Here is an 11,082-nt window from a genome sequence, read left to right as displayed (position 1 = left end):
TTAGTGAGTACATGCCATGCATGTCCTTTTGGGCCTGAGTTACCTCACTCAGGAAGATATTTTCTAGTTCCATCCATTTGCCTGCAAAACTCAGGATGTCCTCATTCCTAATAGCTGAGTAGTATTCCATTGTGTAAATGAACCACATTTTCTGTATCCATTTTTCTGTTGGGGGACATTTGGGTTGTTTCCAGTTTCTGGCTGTCACAAATGAGGCCACTAAGAACATGGTAGAATGCCTGCCCCTGTGGCATGGAGGAGCATCTTTGGGTGTATGCCCAAGAGTGGTATATCTGGATCTTGAGGTAGATCTATTTCAAGTTTTCTGAGGAACCTCCAGAGTGGTTGTACCAGTTTTCAATCCCACCAGCAATGGAGGAGCGTTCCTCTTTCTCCACATCCTCTCCAACATGTGTTTTAATGTTTTGATCTTAACCACTATGCTTGGTGTAAGGTGGAATCGCAGGGTCATTTTGATTTACATTTCACTAAGGACTTTGAACATTTCTTTAGGTGCTTCTCAGCCATTTGAGAGTGCTCTTTGTGAATTCTCCATTTAGTTCTATACATGATTTTTTGATTCTGTTGTTTGGTTTTTTGGTGGTTGGCTTCTTGAGTTCTTTATATATTTTAGATATTAGCCCTGTATCTTATGTGGGGTTAGTGAAGTTTTTTTCCCAATCTGTAGGTTACCAACTTGCTTATTGGCAATGTCCTTTGCCTTACAGAAGCTTGCCACTTTCATGAGTTCCCATTTATCACTTTTTGATATTAGAGTGTGTTCCATTGAAGTTCTGTTTAGAAAATTTCCCCCTGTGCCAAAAAGTTCACAGCTCTTACCCACTTTCTCCTCTATTAGATTCAGTGTATCTAGTTTTATGTTGAGGTCTCATTCATAAGAGCCAGAATTGGAAACAATCTAGATGTCCCTCAACTGAAGAATGGATAAAGAAACTGTGGTATATCTACAAAATGGAATTCTATTCAGCAATTAAAAACAAAAATGTCATGAATTTTTTTAAGCAAATGGATGAAACATGAGAATAAATATCATCCTGAGTGAGGTAATATAGCCTGTTACGGACATGCATGTATGTACTCATAAGTAGATATTAGCCAAATACAGATACCTTTTTATACTCCACTGACCCAAAGAAGCTATACAAGAAAGAAGACCCAAGCTAGGAAGCTTGAATCTCACTTAGAAAGGGGAATAAAATAGTCATAAGAGGCAGATGGAGGAAAGGAACTTGGAGAGTGGGATTAGGGAGGGGAATGTGGGGTTCAGGATCAGGTATGGGTAAGGATAGGAGAGATGGCTCAGTGATCATGAAAATGAATGGAAATCTGTAACTGAAGTGGTGAGGAAGTGGGGGACTCTCCAGGAAGTGGCAGAAACCCAGCATAAGGAAGGCACTCAAGAATCAATGAGGGTGACCTTAGCTGTGCCTCACTACATTGGGGATAGGGAACCTGAAGAGGCTACCTCCTGTAGCCAGAGAGGAATCCAAGCAGAGTGAATGATACCAACTAACTAACAAAACTTTCAACCCAAATTAATCTTGTCTACAACAAATGTAGGCACAGGAAACAGAACAGAGACTGGGGGAATGACTAACCAATAACTGGCCCAACTTGAGACCCATCCAATGGGTAAGCACCAATCCCTAACACTATTAATGATATTGTGTTATGCTTGGAGACAGGAGCAAGTTGTTCTTTGAGAGGTTCTACACTAAAGGTGACTCAGACAGACACAGACACCCCCAGTCATATAGTGGATGGAGCTTTTGGACTCTTATGGAAGAAAAGGAGAAAGAATTGTGGACCCTAAAGGGAATGGGAGGTCCACAGAAAAACCAACAATGTCATCTAACCTGCACCCTTGGGGCTCTCAGAGACTGATCCACCAACCAAGGTACAGACACAGGCTATACCTAGGCCTCCCTGTTCATATGTAGCAGATGTGCAGCTTGGACTTCGTGTAGGTTCTGAACAACTATGAAGAGGGTTATCCCAAAAGTTGTTGCCTGTATATGGGGTATGTTCTAGTAGGCTTCCTTGTTTGGCCTCACTGGGAGAAGAAACACCTAGCCTCCCAGAACCTTGAAGAGCCAGGGTAAGGAGTGATACCCAAGGGATCCCCACTCACTCAGACTATAAAGGGAGGGGAAATGAGAGAGGGATTGTGTGGGGGTGACCACGAGAGAGGCAGTGACCTGGATGAAAAGTGAATAATTAAAAATATATAAAGTGCCAATATGTTTAAAGCAATTGTGTTATCTGTCTTTCATTCCACAAATACCATTTTATGTTCAAAGCAATAGATTATGTCATAGAAAGGTTCTTACCTAGGATCAGGTCATTTATGTTATATATTATTTTAATCTTTTGTTAAGTTCTATTAGTTAATTACCTATTTTCTGTTTGTGACCTCATATAGTCTGTGGAACTAGCCTAGAATGAAGGTTTGCCATGGTCATAAATCTGTTCCATGCCTATTTCTCTTCCTTGTGCAATTTATGTGATTCTGACACACTAAAGTTTGCAGAACATTTTTTGCAGCTTTTTTATTCTGAAGGGGGCTTAAAATTACTTAAATCAACTCAGGAGTTCTATAAATTCATTATCTGGAATTATGGAATTATCAATTTGTTTACACTGTATTATTACATAAAGTCCATCTTCATACGGACTTAGAAAAACAACTCTGCCCAACAAAGTGGGTGAGTGGCCAAGAACTACGGGCAGAGAGGTTTTCTTCCATGCCACACCACATAGATGAGAAATGTATCATGGAAAGACATATCAGCAAGAAGCAATCCTGGGATGCAATCCCTGTGGTTCTTGGATTTTCAGAGCACACCCACTAGGACTAGGCAAAATGATGGGCCATCTCCAGAAAGTTCACTTGCTTGCCACAGACTTTCATACATTGTTCCTGTCACCATACCATCTTGTGAGTGGGGTAGACATATACTTAGGAGAAGGTTGCAGGCATTTTCTAGTATGAATTCCCCTTACGCACACACACAGACACACACACACACATACACTCATACTTGTACATGTAACTAAAAATCCCATCATTATGCCCTCCCTTCTCTGACAAACACAATACCCTAACTTTATTCTTGGAGTGTGTCTTTCTGTCTTTTGTACCCTTGGCTGGACTAGGCTCGATTGCAAGTAACTTTTTCTCACTCTATTTATTTCACTGGAAAAGCAATGGATTGGAGTAAACACAAATGATCCTAAGATAAATCCTGAATGGCATTTTTATTTTATCTTGATGTTTGACCAGAGGCCAATTCCTGGAGTTTCTTAAAACCGAGTCACTTTAATGATGAACTCTTCCTCCCCTTCTTGTCTTGAACTTTTCCTCCTAGAACACAGAACAAATGCCACAAATATTTTTTTAAAAATGGAAAGTACAGATAGAATAAAGGTATTTTTGTAAGAGCAAACTCATCCTTCAGTAACCAGAGCTTGGAACACTCACAATCTTATCAAAGTGTTCCAATAAATCTGGGGCAATAAAAACCAACTCCTTCCGAGTAACCTCTGTAAATCAGTTTTGGCACTTACTTCCTTGGTAGTCACAGCCTTCTCCAAGGAGGTTTGAAGGAAAAATGGTTTAGGAATATACGAAAATGTAAAAACCCTCTCCACTCTTTTCATTTTTATGATCTCATTATTGGACATAACCTTCTTTCTGTACTGAACTATTCACACTTAGTGAAATTGAACTGGCCTGAATCTCACAACAAAAATGAGAGTCCTTCCCTCAGATTTCCTGTCCTCTGTGGCAGGTTCTCTAGCCATGTGTGGAATTTCCTCTAAGTTATTCAGTGAGCATGGTGGACCCCCAAGCCTCCAGAATGTCAGTTTCAGACAGCTCACCAGAACTCAGTGGATTGACAAGTAACTAAGTCTGAAGAATAAAATGCCATTTGCATTCTTTTGAGATATAAACAAGAATATCAATTTAAAGAGAAAGCTGATTGGATAGAATGCTTGTTACACAAAAAGTAAGCCTTGAGTTCAAATCCTAGGAAATCGTGTAAATAGGCAAGGGCACACATAATTCTAACCCCAGTCAGTGGGAAGAAGAATCTCACTGCTTCTCTTTGTCCTCCACCCCAAAGTCAGGCTCATCAATAATATCCCCAGAATGACAAAAAAGTGAATATAAGAGTTAAAAATTAGATATCCTTCTTGGCTTTGCCCTACATACATGCACCATATTAAGACATACACTTCATGTGTTTTACATGAAGGCAAAATAGTCAGTAGACATGATTTTGTCTGTTTATCAATAATTTCTTTGTGTATCGTAGTAGAGATTGTCTATTATATATAGAGAGGTCCAAGGTCATTTGACTTTACTTTATGAGGGAATACAGTAAAGACTTCTATTCCAAACACAATGACCACATGGGTCTACTTGTCTGACAGCTTGAAAAATGATAACCTGAGTGCTATTTCACTTTCTACATTACAGTCCATTGGTGCAGAATAACTCTAAGGGGCCAGTAGAGATTTTACTCACCCATTTTCCACATCTTGGATGGAGTCAGGCAGAGACTGATTCTTGGTTTCAGGAAGCAGAAAGGGAAGAAGTCCACCAAGAGTGGAGAGGATTCCATAGATGATCCAGGGCAAGGAGGCAGAGTACAGCATGAGGATCATAATAAGGGGAGACAGGGCTGACCCCAAACCAGCAGCAATTCCAATGACTCCTAATGCTGTTGCCCTTCAAATATAAAACAGAATTCAGTAAAACATCTAGTAAATTTGAACTCATATCATTGCTACCAGCATCTTGCATTAATCATGTTCAACATCCATAGCAATCAGGAATATGCATATCAAAACTACTTTTAGGTTCCAACTAACATGTGTCAGCATGGACTAGATAAAATCAAAGTCATAGTTCATGTTGGTGAAAATATTGGAGCAAGGGCATCTCTCCTTCATTGCTAGTAGAAGTGCAAACTGGCAGAGCCAGTATGGAAATCAATATGGCAGTTTGTCAGAAAATTAAGTATAGATCTACCTCAAGACCCTAGTATAACACTTCTTGTCATATAACCAAAGGATGATACCTCCAACCAGAAAGACACTTCATCAAGTAGGCTTATAGTGACTTTATTCATAAAAGTCACAAACTAAGAATAACCTAGATGCCCCTTAATTAAGAATAGAGCAAGAAAATCTAGCAATTTACACAATGGAGTATTACTTGACTATTAAAAAGAATGACATCATGAAATCTGCAGGCAAATAGAAGGAATTAGAAAAAAAATCATCCTGAGTCATGTAACCCAGATCCAAAATTACAAACATGATGTATATATATATACTTATAAGTAGACATTAACTCTTAAGTAAAAAATAATAATCCTACAATCCACAGACCCAGAGAGGCTGAGTATCAAAGAAGGATCCAGGGGAAATGTGTGGATCTTCCTGGGAAGGGGAAATAGAATAGATTTTACAGGATGACTCTGGCTGGAAATGGGAAAAGGAAGGATCATATTCTGCTGGAGGGAGAATGAAGGGAGAGAACACTGGGTGAGATGGTTGAAATTTGGAGGCATTTGTTGGCCATGTAAAAACCTAGGGCATCTTCAGTAGTGACCCTCACTAAGACTCCTAGTACTTAGGGATAAGGAACCTGAACTGGCCATCTTCTATAACCAAGCAGATTTTCCAACAATGGGCCTGGTACACCAACTTACCCACAAAACCTTTGCCCTACAATCTGTCCTGTCTTCAAGAAGTACTGGGGTCCTGTTGGTGCAGAACTTGTAGACCTATCAACAAATGACTGGTCCTTCCTTGCCCTTGGAAGGATCTCTTGCCTCACACTGTCTAGATGGTCAGGAACCAAAGGATGGACATCCCAAAAACTGAGTATAGATTCAAATGCAAGTGGGAAACATTTCATGGGATGATTAATAATCATATAAATTTATACACATAGATTTTTGCCTAGCCCAGTTATTATCAGATTGTCATACTAAAGCAACTGATGGAAGTAGATACAGAGACCCACACTTACACTCAAACCTAGGTGGATCCATTCGAACTCCATAGAAATAGGGGTTTGAAAGAGGAATGCAGGAAACAAGAATCAGGACACCACTGGAACACAGCCCACAGAGTCAAGTAAGCAGTGTTAATAGGGGAATCACAGAGGATGAAATGGCCATCACACCTTCTGTATGGGTCTGGGCTAGGTCCTCTGCATATATGTTATGATTGTGTAGCTGGTTGTTGTGGGACTCCATAACTATGGAAGTGGGGACTATTCCTCTTCTACTGACTTGCCTTGTCCAGCCTTGGTATGAGGATTGTGCTTAGTCTTATGACTTTCTACGCCATATTTGTTTGATATCTCTTGGAAGTTTGCTCATTTCTGAAGGGAAACAGAAGAACAGAAAATCTGGAGAAGAAAGAAGAAGGTGAGAGAGGACTGGAAAGAGTGGCAAGATAGGAAACTATGTTTGAGATATATGAAAGAATGAAAGACAAATGAAGAGTATTTGATATTGAAAGTGTAAAGTTTAATGTGAAGTTCCATAGCTTCAAAATGGTTATTCTACCTCTATAGAGGTTCATTTAGATGTATATATTTTGGGTCTGGACAATTTTGTTAATAATGGTTACTTTAATTGCAAAGATTGTTTTTGTCATAAAATTTCTAATGTTGAAAAATTAAAATAAATGAAGAATACACTTCCTGGAAATGTCAAGGGAGACTACTCACAGGAAGAAGTGGCTAACAGGATCAGGAATAGTGGCAAAAAGATGGATTAGCAAAAGAAAAATATTTTTGAAAATGTAAGAATGACAGCTATTACTTGTATGAATTTATGATCTGTGCATGGAGATTCACACACACACACACTCATACATACACAAACACATGTGCACACATGTGTGCACAAAGATGTGAGGATAGCAGAGGAACCACCTGAGAAAGAAGCAAGGATGGGGCATGAAGAAGAATGATGAAGGGTGAATATAGTATGAAATTGATAAAACAAAATAAAAGTTTTAAAATCCCAATTAAAAATTAAAAGAACAGAATATTTTTCTTAAGTTTCCCATGATAATTAAGTTTTGGGTGATTCCAAATATTCATATAAAATACTTATTAGCTCTGTACAACTGGTTCACAGCTTGACATAATATATCTTACAAAATGTAAACTTCCAGTAAAATTTGGCTACTTTTGTTATCTTTAAAATTGATTGCTGTTGATCAGTACCTGGGTGGTTAGATTAGGTCATGTACCTGCCTCGGTGTCTGTTGTTAAGGTTCTTGTGCTTGCCTTTTGCCATCTGATTATCTCTGCTGTTAGCTGGTCTTGCTGTCTCTGGCTTGTCCCATAGTCATTAGGTAAATGCAAATTAAAACAATCCTGAGATTCCACCTCACACCAGTCAGAATAACTATTTCAAAAACTCAGGTGACAGTAGATGTTGGGAAGCACATTGAAAAAAAGGAACACTCCTCCACTGCTGGTGCGATTGCAAGCAGGTACAACCACTCTGGAAATCAGTCTGGTGGTTCCTCAGAATATTGAACATAGTACTACCTGAGGACTCAGGTATCACTCCTAGGCATATACCCAGAAGATGCTCCAACATGTAATAAGGACACATGCTCCACTATGTTCATAGCAGCCTTATTTATAATAGCTAGAAGCTGGGAAAAACAGATATCCTTCACGAGAAGATGGATACAGGAAATGTGGTAAATTTAGACAACGGAGTACTACAGAGCTAATAAAAAGAATGGATGCATGAAGTTCTTAGGCAAATGAATGGAACTAGAAGATATTATCCTGAGTGAGGTAACCCAATCACAAAAGAACACAGATGGCATCCACTCACTGATGAGTGGATATTAACCCAGAAGTTCAGCATACCCAAGATACAATTCACAGACCATATGAAGCTCAAGAAGAAGGAAGACCACAGTGTGGATACTTTGGTTCTTCTTAGAAGAGGGATCAAAATATCCATGGCAGGAGATACAGAGACAACTTTTGGAGCAGAAACTGAAGGAAAAGTCATCCCGTGACTGTCCCTGAGGATCCATCCCATATACAGTTACCAAACCCAAACACTCTTGTGGATGCCAAAAAGTGCTTACTGACAGGAGCCTAATACAGATGAGAGACTCTGCCGGTGCCTGACAAATACAGAAGTGGATGCTGACAGCCATTCATTGGAGTGAGCACATGGTCCCCAATGGAGGAGCTAGAGAAAGGACTCAGGGAGCTGAAGGAGTTGGCAGCCCCAGAGGAAGAACAACAATATGAACCAACGAGTACCCCCAGAGTTACCAGGGACTAAACCACCAACCAAAGAGTACCCAAGGAGGGACTCAAGGTTTCCGTCACATATGTAGCAGAGGATGGCATTGTGGTACATCAATGAGAGGAGAGGCCTTGGCCTTGTGAAGACTCCATGCCCCAGTGTACAGAACACCAGGACAGGGAAGCAGGAGTGGGTGGGTTAGGGAGCAGAGAGAGGAGGAATAGCATGGGGGGTGTCTTCAGAGGGGGAAATGAGGAAAGGGGATAAAATTTGAAATGTAAATGAAGAAAATGTTTAATAAAAAAAAAGAAAAAAAAGTTATGTACCTGATCACTGTCGGCATCAGTTCAGTTGAATGTAGAACACTACTGTTACTAATCAGAGCAGAATTTATTCCTGCCAGTGTTATCAAAACCACAAGCAGGGCCTGCATTTCTGTGAAAAGGAAGATCATGGAGAATTGTTATTCTGAGGTAAAGGAATTTGTTTCTATTTCTTCAGCTGACAATATAGAGTGAAGAAACTGCACAAAGGTAAATGTACTTGGTGGCTAATAATTTAAGAAAGGTGACTTCTCTGCATGCACTGGGTCATAGAAGATCAACACTTGTGAGCCACTGCATGCATACACTGACATCACTTCAGAAGTGATGAAGCTTGGTGAGTCTCAGAGTCACTCATTGTCTTTCATCTTTGATAGCCAGTGTCTCACTGTCTTTTACACAAAATGTAGGACAACCATGGAGGCAATTATTGAGGACTGTTGTACTCACTAGAATATTTAGCAAGAGTATGACATGGATAAGAATGGGGAAGGTTAGCTGGGCAGTGGTGGCACACGCCTTTAATCCCAGCACTTAGGAGGCAGAGGCAGGTGGATTTCTGAGTTCAAGGCCAGCCTGGTTGACAAAGTGAGTTCCAGGACAGCCAAGGCGATAAAGAAAAACCCTGTCTTGAAAAAAACAAAAACAAAACAACAACAACAACAACAACAACAACAACGAAAGAATGGGGAAGGTTGACCATGACCAGAATATATTCTATGTTTGCATGCATGAAATTGTCAAAAAAAGAGTAAATTGTATGAAGACATAATAAAAAGAGAAATAGAAGATGCACTTCTCTTGATACTTGCATTTTGGGTGGGTAAAATATTAATGAGATGTTTATGCATGCAATGTTTGTGCAATATGACATAAGAGTGTCATGAAAAGACAGATGTGGGCAAGCTGTGGATTGGCTTGACTTGAAATACTGTCTTAAGGCTCAAGAGTAAGGATTCATGGACCTTATTTGCTTTTTTAGAGAGGCATATTCTACTCAGTGAGACTAGAATAAAGAATGCTTCAAGCACTGGAAGACACTTAGCAAAAAGACAGAAAATTTTTCTGCTGACATCCTCCTGGGTTTCAACACAGCTTTGGGGACTGCTAGGGGACTGTGTACCTTGTGCAGATCTACTTAACTCCTCAAGCTTAAATATGGCAGCCCAGCTGCTTATTCCAAATCTACTTCCCTGCACTTGGTTTGTGCTTCAATACAAGTGGTCCTCGTTGTCTTCATACAACTCTCCAGTCTTGATTGTTCTTATGGTGACCCTAGAGTCACAAATACATTTATACATATTCTAGACATGCACAAATTTAAAACAAACATAGACTGTCAGCTCTTCTCTCACCATGTTATTGAAGAATGTTCCCTAAATGTCTGGTTACAGAAAATTCTTTCATTGTGTTCTTTTTCTCAAAATTAGAACCTGACAAATACTGAGGAAAGGGGCTGTGTATTTCTTTTCTCTAATACTAAGCTCTTTTCTCACCTTGAGGCACAGACACCATGCTCAGAATGAAGATTCCAAACAGGAAACATGGAAATAGTTGACTTTTTCTACGGCCAACACGATTCAGTAAAAATATTCCAAGAACAGTCACTGGGATTGACACTGCAGAAATAAGGCCTTGTATTAAAAAGACATTGATTTTCAGGTGTTGGAGGTTGATGTTGAAGCCCGTAATAGGTAATAATTGTACAAATCTAAAAGAAACAAAGAGGCGAGTTGCATCATATTGCTAAAAATTCTTGCTTAAAGTCAAGAATAGGATTATTCCAAGAAAACAGGTTTAGTTGTGAAACTAAAAAGCCTATTTGTGTTTTGGATTATTTATTTGAGTGAAATTATTATTATCATTGTATCCTGAACATACCAATACTTTTGGATTTGTTAAGGACAGGTAGAAGTTTTATGGAACTCATGATAGATTCAGTCATGTTTTAGAGGGCTTTTTTCTTTAATTTGATTATAGTGCATGCAATAACATTTATTTAATTTAAAAATTATTTTAGTAATTATTTTATACTCCTATACAATGCATTTTAAGGATGGTTTCTCTAAATTCTTCCTCATAACTTAACTTTTACATTCTTACCACCCCCAGCTTCATGGCCACTTTTTAATTTAAAGTAAGAGTTTTTCATTCCGTATATACTAATTAACATTTCCCCTGCTTCAACCTCTCCAAGTTCTCCCCATATTCCCTGTTATGTGAATCCCAAACTTTCTGTCTTTCATTAGAAAACAAACAGGCATCTAAGGAATAAAATAAAATAAGGTAAGAGAAAACAAAAGCTAGCCAGAATTTGACAAAACAAATAGAAGAAAAAGAGCCAATGAGGAAAGCACAAGAAACATAAATATATGCAGAGACAAACATGTTCACAGACACAGGCATGCCATCAAAACACGCAT

The 11,082-nt window shown here is 39.1% G+C and overlaps 1 protein-coding gene across 1 annotated transcript in view; it reads right to left on the bottom strand.

The window, feature by feature from the left end:
* Positions 1 to 3,324: 3,324 nt before the first annotated feature.
* The window catches only part of LOC116101397 (solute carrier family 22 member 19-like), a 29,983-nt gene continuing 22,225 nt past the window's right edge, over positions 3,325 to 11,082 (bottom strand). Inside the window, exons 5-9 of the mRNA XM_031384975.1 lie at positions 10,763 to 10,782; positions 10,156 to 10,405; positions 8,663 to 8,771; positions 4,553 to 4,756; positions 3,325 to 3,385 (exon numbers count right to left, since the gene is read on the bottom strand). Of these exons, the coding sequence (XP_031240835.1) occupies positions 3,325 to 3,385; positions 4,553 to 4,756; positions 8,663 to 8,771; positions 10,156 to 10,405; positions 10,763 to 10,782 (644 nt within the window). The remainder of the gene's footprint in view (positions 3,386 to 4,552; positions 4,757 to 8,662; positions 8,772 to 10,155; positions 10,406 to 10,762; positions 10,783 to 11,082) is intronic.

Source organism: Mastomys coucha, unplaced genomic scaffold (genome assembly GCF_008632895.1).
Source record: "Mastomys coucha isolate ucsf_1 unplaced genomic scaffold, UCSF_Mcou_1 pScaffold21, whole genome shotgun sequence".
Taxonomy (NCBI): domain Eukaryota; kingdom Metazoa; phylum Chordata; class Mammalia; order Rodentia; family Muridae; genus Mastomys; species Mastomys coucha.
The sequence above is the reverse complement of the archived record's forward strand: the minus strand, read 5'-3'. Positions and strand labels throughout refer to the sequence as shown.